The sequence below is a fragment of the Candoia aspera genome, chromosome 2, assembly GCF_035149785.1.
Source record: "Candoia aspera isolate rCanAsp1 chromosome 2, rCanAsp1.hap2, whole genome shotgun sequence".
NCBI lineage: Eukaryota > Metazoa > Chordata > Lepidosauria > Squamata > Boidae > Candoia > Candoia aspera.
In genome coordinates, this window is record NC_086154.1 from 224,084,046 (window position 1) to 224,104,430 (window position 20,385).

The following is a 20,385-nucleotide window of genomic DNA, read 5'->3' on the forward strand; positions in this document are numbered from 1 at the left end:
ATGTATATCAATATGTACATACTTCGGTCATTGGTTTTGCCTTCCTTCAGATTTGGGGAAGGTAAAATACACTATTTTTATAGATAATGTACATGTTTCTGCTTTGAGAAGAAATGCTTTATATGCATGCAACTTTTGTTATATATATTTTAAAAGTAGGCAAGAACTATAGCATGCAGTTTTGTTCACACTGCTTGTTATATGTCCCAACATGTTTTACATTCTTTTGTCAATGTATGTCTACCTCAGGTACTTCAATAGTTTATTTACATTAATTAAAATATATAAAATCTGTACACTAAGGTTGTTTTTCATAGTAAAATGCCTCCCTCAATAGTGTTCTACCTTCTTTTTAAGTTTGCCATGCCTTGTAAGAAATTGTTTCCTCCTCCTCATTATTATAGTGTTTCACTATATTTCCCCTCTTTTAAATCATAAACTAAACTAAATGCACAACAAAACCCCCTAATTTTTCAACTTCCTAACACTGAGGTGATCGGTAAACTATTAATAACCTCTGATAGCCCCAGCCACTATTTTTCCCTTAGAAATAATTGCTATTTTCTACCTACATAGAAACATAAGATAGAAGTTCCAGATCACTTTGCTTCTAGAGTTCACAAGTTCCATGCTTAAAATAATGAACAAGAATCCAACAATAGTGGTTGTTTGTTGTCATTTGGTACAAGTTTATTTTGGAGTTCTTGTCTGTTAGCAATCGTATCTCACTTGATCTTCTTTGTGTATGTTCCTATGAATAAGGTAGCTGTTGCTTCTCTAGATCTAGCTGTAAATATCTTTCTCTTAATTATGTGAGATGGTAGGACTGAGGTATCTGACAACTGTTGCTGTTTCTTACCATTCCTTCTGGTTATTAAATTTGTATGTGGGATCCAATTCTGGCAAAGTATGTACCCAGTAATGGTTGTCATTATTGAATTTGTAGAGGGTTTTTTTTTGCTTTTGCATCTTATGCATAGACTTGAAATAAGGCCAGTGAAAGTACATGTTTGTTTCAGGATTAAAAAAGAGATTCATAGCTAATTATCCATGAATAATTGTGCTGGGCTATACTTGGGACATGAATGGGAGTTACTCTGTAATTTAATTAATCTAAGAAAGGGATTTTCCTGTTCTCAAATTTATTTGGCAGTTTGAACAGCTCTTTCTGCTTCTGCATTGCCTTGTGAATAGTATGGGCTATTTATAATATGACTAAATCTATACTTCTCCGCAAGGGGTATAAACTGTTTCCCTGTCAGTTATGCGGCATTATCCATTCAGGAATTCATCAGGATATCCTCATATATCTGTTGTATTTTTAAACAAGTAATAGGGCTTGTAGACTGGCCATGGTTGCAATCTTGAGATACCTATGGAAATAATTTATGCCGGCTAAATATTTATGCACTCGAAGTTCACAAATATTAGTTCCAATGTCTCAGAGGATCTATTTTGCACTGATGTAAATACCATTATTATTATTTTTGCTGAAAAATTTGCCTATACCCTTTTCACAGAAGTCTGTTTTTTCACAATTTGTTTTCTGTAGTTTCAAGTGTGTAGATGCAAATGATGCTATTTTTCTTGTGTATTGGCACTGCTGGTGCTCATTACTCTTATTGGTTTAGTTATCATTTCAGATACTCCACACTGAGCCATCCTTCCTGATTCTACTTGTACATTAGAAAGTAGTGAGACTGATAGCAGTCCAGCTATTAGGAATGCATAGGAAATGGTACTTCTCAGGCTTAATCAGGAAGAGGTCATTTAGGCTACTGAATCTAAAATAAAGCATTCACAATAGATACCTGCCCATTCTTTGCTTAAAGATAGCCTGTGAATAGAGCATAGCATTTATCTGTGATTTGATTTACTGTCAAACTGCTTTTTTTTCTATATTCAACCAACATCTGACTACCTAGAATTTTAGTATCTCTTTTTGTTACGGCCACCTACTCCAATGGATTCTGGCTAGTGTACAAAATCAGAAGACAGTAAAAACAATAAAAAACATAACACCACATGGACAGTCCGGACTAAACAGTCACAACAGCAACAAGAAGCCACAACAGGGGCCCCAGAAATGCATTAACCCCAGGCCTGGGACCAAAGCCAGGTTTTAAGAGCTTTCTGGAATCCCAGGAAAGAAGGCACTGTCCATATCTCTGGGGGGATGCTTTTCCAGACGGCGGGGTCTGCAACATACAAAGCACACTTCCTGGCCACAGCTGCCACCTGCTTTTTGAGCAGTAGCTGCAAGTCAAGAAGGACCCCCAAGTTGCACACCAGTCTCGAATGGGGGACTGCTGCCCCATCCAAGACCAACAATGGTAACATCCCCAATCTTGGGGTGGGGGTGGGGGGCAAAACAGCTACAGCCACTCACTCTTGTCAGGATTGAACTGAGGTATGTTCCACACCATCCAGACCTGAACAGCCTCCAGACAGTGGGTCAGTACATCAGCAACTTCACCTGTGCAGCTTGGAGTTGAGATATAAAGCTGTGTTTTATCAGCATACTGATGATACCGAACCCCTAACCAATGAATGATCTCCCCCAGCAGTTTCATGTAGTTGTTAAACAGGAGAGGGGAGAGCATTGAGTTCTGAGGCATCCCACAAGTGAGGGCTGCGGACATGATCTCTCCCCCCATCAGCACTGACTGAAACTGACCCTTGAGGAAGGAGGTGAATCACTGCAACACAGTGCCTCCCACTCCTAACCCCAGCAGCTGGTCCAGAAGGATATCATGGTCAAATGGTATCAAAAACTGATGATAGATCAAGAAGCACTAGGATGGATGCACCACCCCCATCCCAGCTCCACCAGGATCTTGGCTGATATCAAGCATTGTTGGCCTTGGTTAGTATTTAAATGGGGGAACTACCTCAGAATTATTGACTAGATTCCAGTTTAATGAAAAACCTGTGATGAACATTCTTTAAGGACACTTTTTACATCTGCTACATAGTGATTTAATTGCCATACTATCTAGCCCACATTTAACTAGCTTGCTAAATTAAAAATATACTGTATTGTGCCTAGGACATTCCCACAATTTAAAGTTAACTAATTTAAAAAATGAGATAAGGTTACTATGGCAAGACTTGTTCTTAAGGATATGCTAATTTCTGGTAATTTCTGCATTGTTTTATCTAGAATCTTCCCAGGTACTGAGGGCAGACTGATTGTACTATAGTTCCCAGGTCTTCCTTTTGTTCCTTTTTTAAAAAATAAGATAACAATCCTCTTCCGTCATTTGAGGTCATCTATTCTATTCTTCACCCATTCTCCATGATTTCTCAGATAAAGGCTCTTCAAAATAATACACATATTAGTCCAGAAGAATGTTTAGCTGATTGTGAAGGACATGGAGGAGTTTGGGATTATTGTAGCAATGCACCACTTATTTTGTCATAAAATACAAAGAGTGGATCCTAAAGTGGCCTTTATTCACCTAATATGTAATTTATGCCTGTTCCTTTTCCATATATAGCCTTACATAGGAATGGATGTTCAGGAGGCTGTGGAGACAATGAGGAGTTGGGGAATCAGTTCCACTCACAAAATCAGGATTTAAGGCATTGTTTTCAGACAGATTTTATGGATATTTTGTTTAAATTCTTAGTCCTGGAATCTTGTTGTAGTTAGATAGATGCCATGTTTCTTAGGCTAAATGCCGATGCTAATTTGTAAACATCCTTTTCAGCCCATTAAATGGAAATTTTGTTTAAAAGGTTTTCTTTTAATTTACCATGGATGCCAAGAAAATTTCCCAAGATATGTAGAAACCTCTATTTTATTTCAGATGCCTGATTTTTCTTTCAAAGTATATAGTAGCAAGGTAGCTTTTAAATTCAGTTCATTCTTTGCTCACAATTGTTTTAGAAAAGAAACTCTTGGTGTTTTCTTTATTTTGTCTTCTTGCTTTAAAAGTGCTTTGTAGTATTTCTTAACTACCTAGACATGTTTTGGGTAGCTGTTGGGTATAGATTAAGTGACAATAAGGCTTGGGGGTAGTTGCAAGCAATGCAACATTCTTGATTTTTCCTCATCATTAGAAGGAGTACAAGCTGTGGAAGTAGATTTACTGGAAACTCATATACCAGTTTTCAAAAGTTGGGAGGTCACTAAAATTATTTTTAAAAGATTAAGGTGTGCATTTTTATTGCAGGTCAAGTGCATTATAGCTGGTTAGCTGCAAACCATAATCTAAGAGCTTGCAAATCTGTGTTTGTTATAGAACACATTGCCCACTCACTAAAGACTCATATCTGGATGAGCTATATAAATAATCACCATTCCATTTTCAATAGTGGCGTAATACTAAAGAATAACATGCAGCTTTTTCTTGCTGTTATAAAACCTTTTTTTATCAATATCCATCCATCAAAGAAATTTCCTAAACACTAAGATTTTTTTTTAAAAATCCTAAGTATTTTCTTAAAATAATCATTCTGTTCTGAAAGCAAATTACAAAGTTATTGTTTGCTTCTGATTTAGTAAATCAGAGTTCTCTCTGCACCTGAAGTTTCAGACCCAGAGTATACGTCTGTCGGACCTGCACAGAAAAGCTCAGCTATGGAGAGGAATAGTCAGTATCACTTTAATTGAAGGTCATGAACTCAAAGCCATGGATCCAAATGGGCTCAGTGATCCCTATGTGAAATTTCGGCTAGGACATCAGAAGTACAAGAGTAAGGTAAGTTTCAACTTTCTTGAACTATTTTTTGGAGGTGGTGGTAGTGTTGTCCCAGGAACTCTAGGGTTCATGCCTGGTATGCAATTTGCCCATTAAAGCTAATTATAATGTTAAATCTCCACCTAAAAGCTAATTACAGTGTTAAATCTCTACCCAGGGGTGGTGCAAACTCGTGAACCTTTAGGGAGCCCTCTCAGAGGTGTTTCTTCTTTACTATGCAGCTGCCAGAAACTGTTCTTTTTTTTTTCTGCATCTTACTACCACATCACTAGAATTTTTTTTAATGTAACTTCAGCACTTTTTTGTTGAAATCTCTATTTGATTATTTTCTTAAGACTGCAGTAGTGAAATCTTGAATAGCTTTAATATTATCCAGTGCTGGAATTCTAGATTTAAAGCTAGTGATTTACTAAATCACACTCCCAAATACAATTAGATGATTTTAGACCTGGGCTTAATTAGATACTTGACCATTAGGCTGCATTCAACAAATGCAAAATATCGTTCAGTAGTGATAAATGTTGGGTTCTGCATCAAGAAGTACAAGAAGGATGCTGAAGAAATGGAAAAAGAAATGGAGACGAAATCTTGTGAAGAATAACTAAGAGAACTGGGTATGTTTAGATAAAGAAGATAAAGCTAAGGGGAGACGTGATAGTAGTATTCCAATATTTGAAGGGCTATCACAAGGAAGTGTGTGTGGATTTGCTCTCCATATGTCTAAAGGTAGGACAACAACCAAAGGGTGGAAGCTTTACAGAAAGAAATCCAAACTCAAAATAAGGAAGAATTTCCTGACTGAGAGTTATTAAGCAGTGAAACAGCTTGCTTTCTGGAATCACAGGTGCTCCAGCATTGGAGGTGATGGAGCACCCGTGATTCACATTGGATATCTGCTTGGGATGGCCTGAAGACTTCTGCTGTGGGCAGGGGCTGGGTCTAGAAGATGACAAGGACCCTCAAGGGTTCCTGATAATCCCATGATTTGTATGATTTTATGGTCTTACTGGTTCCTAATCTGAAAAACAGTAGGGATGTTATGAATCCCTCCATTTCACTTAGCAGGCCTCTGGATATTTGCTCCCAAATATGCTGTTATACTATCCATACCCCATTGTTTTTATAAGTGTAATGGGAATATTTTTCTCTTTTAAATAGTAAATATTCTCATGTCATTGTAATATTGTATTCTTTTGTTGAAACCTCCTTGAATTTTAAAAATGGTATGCAATTGCACATTGGAAACCATGTCCCAAAGCCCTATTGGGCATATGGACCTACCTACATGAATATTTAAACTGTGAGCCTGTGTTATCAAAATATTAGTGTCAGATCTCAGTTAGAAAATTTCAGCTTAACTTGAGAGACTGATTTGATTGGAAGAACAGGAATGCAGAGAATGTAAACAAGCATCTCTTACCAGTGGACACTGTGAGCAAGAGATAAAAGGAAACCCAGGTTTCTTCTTCTGAGAGGGTGCTGCTGCAAGAGAGCTTGAAGGCATTTGAGATTAGAGTGGGTATAAATTCTGAACTACCATTTCCACTTGCTCAGAAACCGTCAACTATACTATATGGCTACCATTTTCTTGAATAAAAAAAAAAATCTAGCTGTGTTTGTCCTTGTCTTCATGCAAGCCAGACAATTTGTAAAGAAATGAAATGCTAAATAAGTTCCAAAAGGTGTCAAAGTACTATTTTTGGTATGTCTAATGGATTGAACAAAAGGTCAGGTGAACATGCGACCACAGGATGCTGCAACCATCATAATTGTGAGCCAATTGCCAAGCGTTCAAAATGTGATCACCTGACCACAGAGACACTGCGAAGGCCACAACTTTGAGGACTTGCTGTAAGTTTCCTTGTTCATGTACTGATTGCCTATTCTAAAACACCATCAGACTCATAACTAGGAATTCAAAGATATCTGATTTATTAAAGAACAGCATGCAGGATCACAGAGAAAGCTGAGAATGATGAAAGCGCGCCAAATTCAAACTAAAAACCCTCAGTGCAAATGAAATCCCTCCCCCTGCAGAGTCTTCTCAAGTTCACAATCCCAGGTGCTCCTAACGGTTTCTGATGGTCTGCGGGAAAAGGCCTTGAACAGAGAACATAACCCAAACACATTCCATTGTACTGATTTCACATACAGAGCTTGGTACAAGGTCTCACAGCAGCTCCCTCCCAAACAGAAACGTGCATCAGCGCCATGGCATGTCAAACGTTATGATGTGTAAACTACATTGAATCAGTGAACATGACATACTGCCCCCCCCCAAAAGAAGAATATATTAAGCAGCAGGTTTCAAAGGATAAGCAAGGTAGAAATGTGTCATGAGTACCGTTGAGCTGAAGGCATCAGCACAACGGCACACATGACAATACCTAGGAAGCAGAGGAAGGGATTTAAGATAAGCAAAGCACGCACAACAACAGACACAGACCCCGAGGAGAAGGGAATGACCCCGGCCGGATGACCCAGCCATCAGAACACAAAAGAGGAAGAAGGAAAGACAAAGACAGGGCGGATCACGAGGCACACCTGAAGCTGTCAGCGAAGCGCAACGGAGATCGCCCAGCTGACAGCAATCACCGGCCGGAGAAAGAAACCGATTATGGGCGAAGCCCGGGGCACCAGCAGGGGCCCTGCAACCCTTCACCTACCGGCAAGGAAGCATGCAGGACTGGGGGGGGATGACACAACCCAAAGTGGGGGGGGCGCTGACCGGCGCGGGCTATTTAAACCCCGCACTGGCGCGCTCCCTTCACTCTCAGCTTTTTTCTCGTCAAGCACTACACTGAAATAAACCTGAACCTGCTCTTCCTTGAATCAGTGTCTGTGTTTCACTCAGTGGTAGGCAGCGCATGACAAAATGGTTGACTAAATCAGGAGCATTAACATGGTAAGCAGACACCCATTCAGGATGCGGAAAGTGTTTCCATCGGACCAGATACTGCAGGGTGCCCCGAAGCTTGCGAGAATCAACGATGTCCTTGACTTCAAAGTGTTGTTGGCCATCAATCATAACTGGAGCAGGAGGAGGAGGTTGAGGGTGCCAACACGGCGAGTGGTACACAGGCTTAAGCAAGCTGCAATGGAAAACAGGGTGCAAGCGCTTCAGATTGTGAGGCAGTTCCAATTTAACAGTAACTGGATTGACAATATGAACAACAGGAAAAGGACCAATGAATTTGGGAGCAAGTTTTTTAGAGGGTTGAGGTGATTTTCTGAATCCCTTTGTAACAAAATAGCCCCAATCGAGGAGTCAGAAGCATCAACTTGGACCACAAAGGGGCGTTCAGGATCAGGGTGCTGTAGAATAGGCTCAGCAGTGAAAAGAGTTTTCAACTTCTCAAATGCTGCCTGGCATTCAGGTGTCCAATTCAGCACTGCCTCAGGGTTTTTTACTTTGCGTGTCTCCCCCAAGCCCTTGGTACGGAGTAAATCAGTGAGGGGCAGAGCAATCTCAGCGAATCCCTGGATAAATTGCCGATAGAAATTACTGAAACCTAGAAAACTTTGTAATTGCCTCCGGGTGTGGGGTTGTTCCCAACTCAGAATCGCCTGAATTTTTGCAGGGTCCATTTCTATACCCCGGTCAGACACTCAATAGCCCAGATAGTCAAGTTGGGTTTTGTGAAACTCTCATTTGGAAAGTTTGGCATAGAGTCTGGCATCTTTAAGTTTGCATAACACCTGTCTGAGGAGGCATTCGTGTTCCTCCTCAGTTTCAGTGTAAATGAGAACATCTAAATAAACCAGGACCCCTTTAAATAAATGATCATGTAATACTTCATTAATCGCATGAATACTCCGGGTGCCCCGGCCAACCCAAAAGGGAGGACTTTGTACTGAAATGATCCTAGTGGGCAATTAAAAGCCGTTTTCCACTCATCCCCAGCTTTTATGCAAATGCGAAAGTAGGCTTCCCAAAGATCGAGCTTGGAGAAAATCTTGCCCTTTGACAAATGAGCTAACATGTCCTTCATGAGGGGAAGAGGGTACTTGTTGACAATAGAGACGGAATTTAACCCTCAATAGTCCGTACAGAGCCGAAGCATGCCATCTTTCTTTTCCCAGAACAACACAGGAGCCCCAACTGGGGAATTAGCAGGTTCAATAAATCCCCTTGACAGATTTTTGTCAATGAAGTTCCGTAATGCCTCGAGCTCCTTCTGTCCTAACAGTTAGAATCACACTGAGACGAGGAGTGGTTCTCTAGTGTTAATTACTGCTACATAACAGAATCCTAACAAACTGAATAAGCGTGGGAAAAACCCAGACATATAAACCCCAAAAGCTAAGGCGGGCCTGATCTGTGTCTCTTTGAATGGCTGCTTAATTCCTCAGTACTACGCATGCGTTTTCCACCCTGGATGGGAGCCCCTTCCTGCTCGCCATCATCACTCATGACACCTTCTGAGTCATCAGATAAATTTTTGGCTTGGGCAATTGAGCATTGGGGACCAACTCTATTGCAAAGTCAGTTTTCCGGTGAAGGGGTAACCGATCTGCTTCCATCTCCCCAAATAAGTCTGCAAATTCTTGGTATTGAGCAGGCAAGCCTTCTAAATGTGGCAAGTCAGGGCGCGGCGTGGTGATCGCTGCCCTTCCAACCCCCGCACGGGCAACTATCTCAGCTGTAGGAGCTTGGTAAAATCCATCTTTAAAAGTCACAGTTCTGTGCTCCCAATTTATATAGGGGCTTCGATAGGTCAGCCATGGGATCCCCAAGATTACCAAGGGATTGCCAACAGGTGCTACAATGAATTTCAAAGTCTCATGGTGGCTGCCCATTTGCATTGCCACAGTTCCAGTGAAATGGGTTGCCACCCCCCCCCCGCTGCTGAACCATCCAGCTGTGTAAAGATCAAAGGACGTTGGAGGGGGAAACTTGGCAGTTCCAAAGTGGCAACCAGATCAGTGTAAATTAAACACCTGGAACACCCAGAGTCAACTAAAGCCCACACCTTGGTAGATCTTGTGTGGGAACCCAGTTTCACTTTTACTGCTAAAGTGGGACAGACAGCACTCACCATAGAATCTTCGCGCTCACCCTCTTCCACTTGCCCGCTGGCGCCCTTCATGGCAGGTGGCTGGCGGTTCCCGCCGGCTCCTTAAATTCGTCTTCAGCCTCTCCCGAGAAGTAGATTAATTCTTTAGTGTCGGCTGTTCCTTTGGCTGCTGTCATTTGCCACGAAGTGGGGCGATTTGGCCGGTGGCTTCCCTGCTCGATCTCCGGCCTTGGCTTTTGGGCAATCAGCTGCTCAATGGCCCTCTTTTCTGCATCGGAGACACTGACCCCTCGCATAGTGCCGATCTCTCTCCTCATCCCAGGCTCTGTAGCTTGGCCAGGCAGCAGTCTCAGCACTTCGGGGTCCTCTCATGGTAGGTGGTTTTTCAGATTTTCTAGTTTGCATGAAGGTATGCTGAGCGTTCTCAGCCTTTCCTGCCAGACAGATCCAGTCGTACAATGACTCGGGGTCGTCTCTACACAACGCCCAACGCAGGACGTCTCGGTTGAGTCCCTCGTTAAAACGCTCTATCAGAGTTGACTCAGACCAGTCAGTGATTTTTTCCAGCCAGAGCTTTAAACTCTAAGGTGTAATCAGCTACTGACATTTGGCCCTGGGTAAGATCCTTCAGCGCCTTTTTAGCTCTTCCCTTGGCCAAAGGATCTTCAAAATGCAGCTGTAACGCCCAGATGAAATCATCGAAATAATCAAGTGCAGGGGAGTCAGCATCACTTAATTGAACATATCAGTCAGCTGCTCGACCCTTCAACTTGGTGGCAATGGCATTTATTTTAGACTCTCGGAAGGGAAGCATGCCCCAAACTCTCTCATATAACTCTTAGCATTAGTCAAAAAGAAAGATAACTTTGTTGGATCCCCATCAAATTTGACAGAAAAGTCTCTCACTCCGCCTCTGGTTGGAGTGGAACCAGTAGGTGCTTGAGTGGTTTGTGTTAAGGTTTCCCTACGAACAGATTAAGCTACTATTATACCTAATCATTTGGCCGGGTGAAAAGGTTGCAAGTGATTGTCTCCTCTCACGTGCTTCATGTAAAATAGCCTGGGGGGAGGACCTGCCCGGACTTGTCTTCTCACTTCTTCTTTTTCTCTCTGCTGGAAATGTAGCTCAGCAAGGCTTGCTCCAAAAAGGGAGCTAGGTCCTTTAAATGTTTTGCTTTTGTTTTTGTTTTCTGTAAATAAATTATTTGTATAGAAATGCTTGGTGTGTGACTTTTTTGACCTCTCCTGGGCTAAAGGCTTTCCCAGCATTCTGCAACAGGTTATGGGCCCAGTAAACAACGCAGTAAAACCCAGAGAGAAAAGAGAGATCAACTCCACACCTCATGCACAATTTAAAGGCAGGTAGCAAAGACCTGTGAAGATTTTCTTTGGAGCCACCTGGAGATTTTCCAGCAACTGCCGGTCTGCAGGACTTAGAAGCTAGCTGAGGTGACTTGCAAAAGAAGGAAGAAGCCATGGCTACCTCCCAGCCCTCAGCGATGCCTCTGGAGCGCCTATCAGAGACCAACTATTTGAATTGGGCCCTGAAGATGGAAATGTATCTTCGCAGAGAGGATCTTTGGCTGCCAATTGGTGAGCAAAACCCCCAAAATCCCAGTGCTGAATGGCTGAGACAGGATGAGCGGGCTAGAGCCACCATTATCTTGGGAGTTGAGGACAATCAGCTAGTCCACGTGCGAGGCATGCAGTCTGCAAAGCAACTTTGGGACGCTTTGAGAGACTTATATGTAAAGGCAACAGCAGGGAGTAAAGTTACTCTGACGAAAAAGCTGTACAGAGCCTACCTTGCAGAAGGAGAAAGCCTTCCTGAGCACCTGCATTATATTCAGCAGCTGTTCGTTGAGTTGCAGGAGAGAGGAATGGAATTTACACCTCTCACAAAATCCTATATCCTCCTGTCCTCACTAAATGCAACGTGGGACACGCTGATTTGTACCCTGGAGGCTATGCCTGAAGCAGACCTCACCCCATCGTATGTTACACAGCGCTTACTCGCTGAATGGGAGAAGAGAGAGGAAAGATCCCCCCCCATCTCTTCTGGAAAGCTGCAAGACCAGAAAATGAGGGAAAAGAAGGGAAAGGAACCTGAGGGCACAGCGCTAGCAAGCCAGAGATGCTTCACTTGTGGTTCAGCTGGACATTTGCAAAGAGACTGTGCCATGAGACCCAAGAGTAGAAAGACAGAGCAGAAGAACACAAGGGCAACACAGAAGAAGGCTCTTCAGACAACCCAAATTGCACAGGTTGCTGAGAAGGGTAATTCTGATGTATGGGTGTTAGATTCTGGGGCCAGTTGTCATTTATGTAATTGTAAAAGCTCTTTTGTGTCACTGTCTAAAACTGAAAGACAAAGTGTATCTTTGGCTGATGGGTCTGTGACCAAAATTATGGGACAAGGTGACTTGTATTTATCCTGCTTAGGAGAAACTGTAAAAGGTGTGTTGTATGTGCCAAATTTACAATCAAACCTTTTATCTGTGGCACAATTGGCTGCAACAGGGTATATCATAACATTTAAGAAAAATGGTTGTGAGATACGTAAAAATGGGAAATTGTGTGCTACTGGTATGTTAAAAGACTCCTTGTACATTGTGCAAAATGCAAGGAAGCCAAGCTGCAAGGCTGCAGTTGGCAACACACCATATCATGACCAATGTGTACACCTGATGCACAGGAGACTTGGTCATGCTAATTACAAGTATATAGCACAAATGCCACAGCTGTGTGCTGACCTAAAGATAAAACCCTGTGATAAATACTTAGATTGTGTAGTTTGCAAAGAATGCAAAACACTAAAAGCTCCTGTGAGTAAGCACAGTGACAGAGTTACAACTAGACCTTTGGAAATTGTACACTCTGATATTATTGGTCCTTTTGCTCCAAGTCTTGGACAAGCAAGGTATGCAATGACCATCATTGATGATTTCTCAAGATACACATTTATCTACATCTTAAAACATAAAGATGAGGCATTTGAGAAATTTAAAAGTTTTGTGACATGGGCAAATGGAAAATTCCCTAGGCCTGTATCTGCACTCCAATGTGATAGAGGAGGAGAATACCTTTCTCACAAATTCAGAAGGTTCCTAGTGGAAAAAGGGATAGAACAAATTCTTTCTAACCCTTACACCCCTCAGCAAAATGGTGTTGCTGAAAGAAAGGGCAGAACCTTGCAAAATGCGATGGAATGCATGTTAAAAGATTCACGATTATGTTTTAAATTCTGGGGAGAAGCTTTATCGACTGCTTGTTATGTTCAGAACAGGTTGTATAACTCTATGATTCAGGACACTCCATTCCATTTGTTTTATGGTGTGAAACCAAAGGTAAGCCATCTTAGAGTGTTTGGTAGCACTGCATGGGTTCACATTCCAAAACAGCAGAGAAGGAAAGGAGGCCCCACAACAAAGAAAGCCATCTTTGTTGGCTATGAACAAAGCCAGAGGAGCTACAGGTTCATAATGGGAGAGAAATTAATAATTAGCAAAAGCGCTTCTTTTGCTGAACAAAACTGGGGGAGATTAAATTCTAGCTCTCCAGTTGAACTGACCACCACAAGAGAACAGCAAGGACTTGCTGATGGTGATCTTTTGCCTGATGAGGACATTAAACCAGAAAAGCAAATTGAAGATCTGTCTGATGAGATAGATGCTTCTCAGGAAAGTGATAGGAGTCAAAATTTAAGCCCTGTATTACCTCACAGATCTCAGAGGAGTAATAAAGGCGTTCCTCCATCACGTTTTCAGGCTGAAACAGTAAAGGCTTTTCACATATTCACAGAACCTGAGTCTTTAGAACAAGTGAATGCTTTACCACCTGAGATTGCACAAAATTGGCATTCTGCCATGCAACAGGAATTAGCATCCTTGAAAGAAAATAAAACATGGAAACTGGTAAATCTACCTCCCAATGAACGCTGTCTGGGTTGTAGGTGGGTTTTCAAACTGAAAAGGGATGCTGATGGCAAAATCCAAAAATATAAAGCAAGGTTGGTTGCAAAAGGGTTCACTCAAAGGAAAGATTTAGACTTTGACAAGACTTTTGCACCAGTTACTAAAGGTGAATCAATTAGATTACTGTTAAAAGTTGCTGCACTCAAAGGAATGTCAGTTAACCACTATGACATTCAAACTGCATTTCTCTATGGTGATTTAGACCACAGATTATACATGCAGCAACCCCCTGGCTATGAAAAAGGGGAGAATCTAGTCTGTGAACTGCAGAAGTCAATCTATGGGTTAAAACAAGCTGCTAGATCCTGGAACCAAAAAGTAGATGAAAAACTGCAGAATTTTGGTTTTGAAAAAGGACAAGCAGATCCATGTGTATATATGAAGAAGGACAAACAAGGCTGTATGTATCTGTGCATTTATGTTGATGATTTGCTGCTATTCACATCAACAGAAAAACAAAGGCTTGATTTTGAAGCCTGCATGAAAAGCCATTTCACATTAAGAAGCCTTGGAATTATAATAACCTAGGTTTGGAAAAACACAGGAAGAAAAATGGTAACTTTCTGTTAAACCAAAGGGGAGATAAAGTAATGTGAATGGAAAGACATATAAAGGTGTCAGAGAAGATTGGTTTGCATCTTAATCTGTAGTGTAAAAAGGGGAGTGTTAAGGTTTCCCTACGAACAGATTAAGCTACTATTATACCTAATCATTTGGCCGGGTGAAAAGGTTGCAAGTGATTGTCTCCTCTCACGTGCTTCATGTAAAATAGCCTGGGGGGAGGACCTGCCCGGACTTGTCTTCTCACTTCTTCTTTTTCTCTCTGCTGGAAATGTAGCTCAGCAAGGCTTGCTCCAAAAAGGGAGCTAGGTCCTTTAAATGTTTTGCTTTTGTTTTTGTTTTCTGTAAATAAATTATTTGTATAGAAATGCTTGGTGTGTGACTTTTTTGACCTCTCCTGGGCTAAAGGCTTTCCCAGCATTCTGCAACAGTTTGGCCCCAGGTTACAGTAGCTTTCCCTTTACTGGGTGGGGATACTGATGGCTGGGCTCTGCGGGGTGGAGATTCATCCCGGAGCTGTCTCCAGCCCCGTTCCGCCGGCAGTCTAGGTGGGAGGATGGGGGATGGTTGCAGGAAGTTGGGATCTCCTCCGCATCTCCCCTACCCCTCCAGTGACAAAGTCAGGTTTCTCAACATGTACTCCATTGATTCTATTTTGGCTTCCATCACTCTTAGTCTCTTGGGTTTGAGAGTCCCTCTCCTTCACGTGCCCAGTTTCCTCTCAGTTGACACCATAGTAGATTCTTTGTCTGGGGTTAGTGGGAACTGATACTTCCAGGACATCCCTGACGTCCCTGGTTGGGGGTCCCCCACTTCATCCAAGATGATCAACTCTGTGAGCGATTCGCTTGGTGCCAGTTGCTTTGGCTCTTCCCCGTTGTCAGATTCTTCTGAATCAGAATTGGAATTCGATTCATCCCCAGTCTTAGGATTCTGAAGGTTCTGTGGTGAGGTTCAGTTCTCCGCTTTTGACCATCGACTCGGGCATCAAGCTAGCCGTCTCCTCGAGTCCCCCTGTCGTGGATTTCGACTCAGCCATCGTTAACTATTTTCCCTCACAAGAACTAATCTTGGTAGGAGCTAATGGTATAATTTTGGGGATTCTCAGCTTTATGTAATGATTGCCTATTCTAAAACACCATCAGACTCATAAGTAGGAATTCAAAGATATCTGATTTATTAAAGAACAGCATGCAGGATCACAGAGAAAGCTGAGAATGATGAAAGCGTGCCAAATTCAAACTAAAAACCCTCGGTGCAAATGAAATCCCTCCCCCCGTAGAATCTTCTCAAGTCCACAATCCCAGGTGCTCCTAACGGTTTCTGATGGTCTGTGGGAAAAGTCCTTGAGCAGAGAAAATAACCCAAATACATTCCATTGTACTGATTTCACATACAGAGCTTGGTACAAGGTCTCACAGCAGCTCCCTCCCAAACAGAAATGCGCATCAGCGCCATGGCATGTGAAACGTTATGATGTATAAACTACATTGAATCAGTGAACATGACAGTTCAGCACTGTTGCAACTTCGAATGGTTGCTGAACAAATGGTTGTTAACCAAGAACTCCCTGTAGTGGCCACTTTTTTCCTTCCAACTTTTTTTTGTTGTGGTATCTTGTGTTGACTAACTTATGTGAAAGTTTGCACAGTTTTTTATGACTTTGTTGCCCATTATGGAATTCCTAGTTTTTCTTAGTGGCCAAAATGGCTATCTTATTTGTCTGACGTACATGTTTGTGTGTGTGCGTGTATGCATATTAAATGAACGTAAATGCTGATTGAATATTTTTATATACAAAGTTTGCAGGTTTCTTGCCCAGGGACTCTTAAGTGATATACTATTTTCATACATAATATTGGTGTGAAGATGCCTGAACCTTATTGGCTATGTTGAATAAATAGAGAATTTGAATAGTTTAGGTGAAGGCGTCTTATTCTTTCTCAACTCAGGAGAATGACTCAGAGAAGCTTTTCAGGGTTTTGGACACGTCATTGCTAGCTCTATTGTGGATATAGCAACTTGAACCTTGGATTTTCTATATGTGTGTCGTATTACTGAGCTGTGCTCCTGCCTCAGATTCTATTTTGGTCAGATTGTTTTCTCCCAGGAATAAAAACTCTAGGGCAGTGAAGTAAATAGTACATTTTATGTAGTTTCTGAGAAGTGGATGAGGGGTGTCCTATTTTCTTTTTATGTAATATTTATTTGTTTTGAAAATGTTTATGTTTTTAATAATTCAGCTCTTTTTTATTATAGGTTTTAAAAAAGGAAAGAAATAATATACCGAGAAAATAAATTAAATTTTTATAAATGTCATATTGAAAAAGGTGTAACGTATGTTTCATCTCACTGTGTTTAATAAGCAAGAAAAAAAATAATGTATTTCAAGAGTTTGAAGGAGAAACAAACTAGAAACTCAGTATATCAGTTCTTTCCCTTTGTGATATAAAAGGCAAATGTACTGAAATAATAAATAATATGCCTGTTCGGGGGGAGATGGGCAGTGATAGAAATTTGAATAATAAAATAAAATGCCTAATGTTATAATTTTCATACAGCTTTTTTTGTGTTTTGAGAAAATTTTAGCATATTTCTCAGTGAACATTTTAATCTGAACAAATATTATATTTCCTGCTATCCAGAAGAGAAGTAATATTTAAATCAAAAACTAAATAGGTAAATGAATAACTTTTAAAATAGCCAAAATACTATTTTGTTATTCTAGGCGATGAAAGACATCATAACTCACTAATATTTTTTTATTTTTTTCTCCAGATAATGTCAAAAACCTTGAATCCCAGGTGGAGGGAACAATTTGATTTCCATCTTTATGAGGAACGAGGTGGAATTATTGACATTACAGTGTGGGACAAAGATGCTGGCAAAAAGGATGATTTTATTGGCAGGTTTGTCTACAAATAACTTGTATTATGAGAATGAGCTTTGAATAAGAGAAGAGAAGATATAATTTTGAATTGCCTGAAGTAAACTTTTGGTATTTAGAAGAGGAAATAAATTTAGAGATTCCCTAATTCTTTTTGTCAATGTTGGAAAATGGTTTTTATTGATGTATTGGTGACAGATCATACCATCCAAAAGCCATCCCTTTTCAAAATTGTATTTCAAAAGAATCAGGGTGTAAGAAGATCTATAGGTAACATTTGAAAATTAAAGATTAACTCAGTTATTGGCTATATAGTATTATTTGTCAGTCTGTCTGTCTATCTAAGATCACATGTGAGGGTATAAAACAGAATGATCAGCATCAGAATACAGTTTTGGGTGAGGGAAATGTCAATTTCCGTAAAGATGAGTATGAATTATTTGAACAAGTTAACCAAGAACTCTTTATAAAACTTTTATAGATCTTTAGAGACGTTCTTACTAGAGAATTTTAGATTCAAATACTCAAGCTAGTAACTGACATTAGTGTGTGTGTGTGTATGTATTATTTCTAAATGTTAAGCTGTAGCTCATGCTAACTTAGTTTATTAAACTAATACAACTACTGCAACTACTGGTTACTTACAGTCTCTGCAACTGTATTTTGGAGAGAGACTTTTGCATTTGTGGGGTGGGGTCTGAGACAATTGGTTCCATTCCTCATCCCCCAGATCGTCTGTTAACAGTCCAAAAGGTGACATGACTTCAGATTATAGTCTATGATCTGTAAATCCGTAGTATTGTTGCTTAGGATAGAATCAGATGGGACCTAAAGAATAGTTTAAAATGTTGAAGAGAAAATTGTAGTAGCTGTTCAGTTGGAATTTCATAAAAATTCATAACCTATTATTTATATATCTATAAAACTCTGGATTGTCCTCTTGTTTGCCATGAATTTAATTTTCATGCTGTTCATTAGGTTATTGTTCATTATGCATTGAGGAGCTTTTAGCTGTTCCAGTAATGGTGTTCCTTTTTGAGTGTGTTTAGTTTTCAGATGTTTGACAGGCTGCTTTGGTAATAAACTTATGCAACTTATTGTTCTTGCTTTCTTCTAACAGTTTACAACTTCAGTATTTTCCCTGTCAAATATGTGATTAGTTTTAAGGGCATGGTGGCTGTTTTGTGTTTTCAGTCAGTTCTTTATTGCAGCTTTATATTTCTTAGTTCTTTGATGCAATTGGCACCTGTTCGTCCTATGTAGTGTTGATTGCAGTCGAGGCAGACAATTCTGTATATGACATTAGTTGTATCTTGGTGGGGTGTGCAGTCTTTTGGTTTGTATTGCTTTTGTTAGTAGTCTACTAGCATGTTCTGATGCATTTTTTATGTATGGTAATGCTATAGTAGTTCTTGGAGGGGGTTCTATCTGTTCTTTGTTTTGATTCCTAGGTAATTTTTTTTAATGAAATTGTGGATAGTTGGTCTTGAATATATTTTGGAGGTAGTTCAGTTCTGCTTTTCCGATTGTTAATGAGCTGCAATACTTACATAGCTGATTTTGTGAGCTGTGGGGTGGTTACTGAAGAAATTTAAAATATGTTCAGGGTTTGTTGTTCTTCTGTAAACTTGGGTAGCTGTTGTTCTGTTGGTGGTAAGGATGTCAAGGAATGGGACTTCCTTTTCTTTCTCAGTCTCTTTGGTGAACTTGATCCCTGGGCATGTGGAATTAAGTGTTTGAAGTGTGCTTCTGATTTTATTTTCTCTCTGCTGCCAACCCAGCAGTGGAATCTAGCAGCTCAAGCAGAGATGATGCTGCCCAGCAGGGAAAGCAGTACACCAGCAGCAATCCCAGTTATCCCTGAAACCCAGTTTTAGCCAGAGGTCTCACATCTAAATATCTAAGGGCCTTCAACAACTCGGAGATGACAATAGCAATCCTAGCCACTCTTCCTTGGGATATCAGTTGATGCAAAACCTGAAACCTAGGGGGACATATTTCCAAGAGGGGAACTTCCCTTTGGGGCCCATCCAGGTCTTGGTTATCCAGCTATCCCAGCCTATTGAAACTGCTTGGATACCTATGGCCAGTGGATACCACCTGATTGAATCCTTTAATAAAATGTATAGAGACCATTCCAGTCAGCATCTGTTGAACATATGGTTGCCAAACCATACAGTGACCTAGTTAAGAACTCCTTATGCTTCTAATGACTCCAGAGTGGCTGTTGGCCAGAAGGGTGAAGCCAAGTTACTTTGGATGGTCACTTAGTGACAGACCAGACCAGAAAGAAAAGGGATGAATGTTGATGGATACGCAGGGACAATTAGACAGGTAACTTTAAAAAGTTCAGAAGGGGACAATCTTCTGATCAGGAGTTCGTATAACTGTCTTAAGAGAAAAGGCTAGATTGTTTGGGATAATTAGCTTAGAAAAAAGTGACTATGAATATGATTGAAGTGTGCGAAATCAGACTTAATATGGATAAAGTAGAGAAAAGGGGTTTTTTTTCTTTTCCCAAAGTAGTAGGCTCATGGGTCATCCACAGCTGATAGGAAGATTATTGAGAAAAGTACTTCTTCACAGAGCATATAAATTAATCTGTTGAATTCATTGCTGCAAGACATAGTGCTTTCTCTGTTGAGGTGCCTCTCAGTGGAGCAGCCTTCCCCCAGAGATCCAGATGGCCCTGACCTGTCTGGCCTCTCATAAGGCATTAAAGACCTGGATGTTCCCCCAGGCACTTGGGCCAAGAGGTTAAAATAGCTCTTTTGGTATTTGTTTATTTGGCCTATATGGATTAATATTGGACTGCTTTTTAATTAAGGCATTATTATTACTATTATTTTCTATTTACTGTATTATGTTCTGTTGCTTTTAATCCTCTGTGCACTGCCCAGAGGCATTGCTGTGAGATGGGTGGCTATATAAATTGTTTAAATAAATGAATGAATGAGTGTGATGGCCACTTACTTGGATAGCTTTAAAAAAGAATTGGATAAATTTCTGGATGACAGGTCTGTCAAAGTCTATTACTTTCAAATATTCAGTGTTACTCTGGGGGTATGTCTCCATTTCTTCCTTATAAGCACCCAAGAGGAATCTGGTCGGCCAATGTGAGAAGCAAAATACTGGAATAAGATAGGATCTATTTTTACATTCTCACATCCATCTAGTTTAGTATTGTCTATACAAGCTGGCAGAATTTCCTCAGGGCCAGACAGGGTGGTTCTTCTACT

General features: G+C 40.6%; 1 protein-coding gene across 1 annotated transcript in view; it reads left to right on the plus strand.

The window, feature by feature from the left end:
• The window catches only part of MCTP1 (multiple C2 and transmembrane domain containing 1), a 194,537-nt gene that overhangs the window by 45,634 nt on the left and 128,518 nt on the right, over positions 1–20,385 (plus strand). The window contains exons 9-10 of the mRNA XM_063295414.1: positions 4,536–4,706; positions 17,038–17,168. Coding sequence (XP_063151484.1) covers positions 4,536–4,706; positions 17,038–17,168 — 302 coding nt within the window. The remainder of the gene's footprint in view (positions 1–4,535; positions 4,707–17,037; positions 17,169–20,385) is intronic.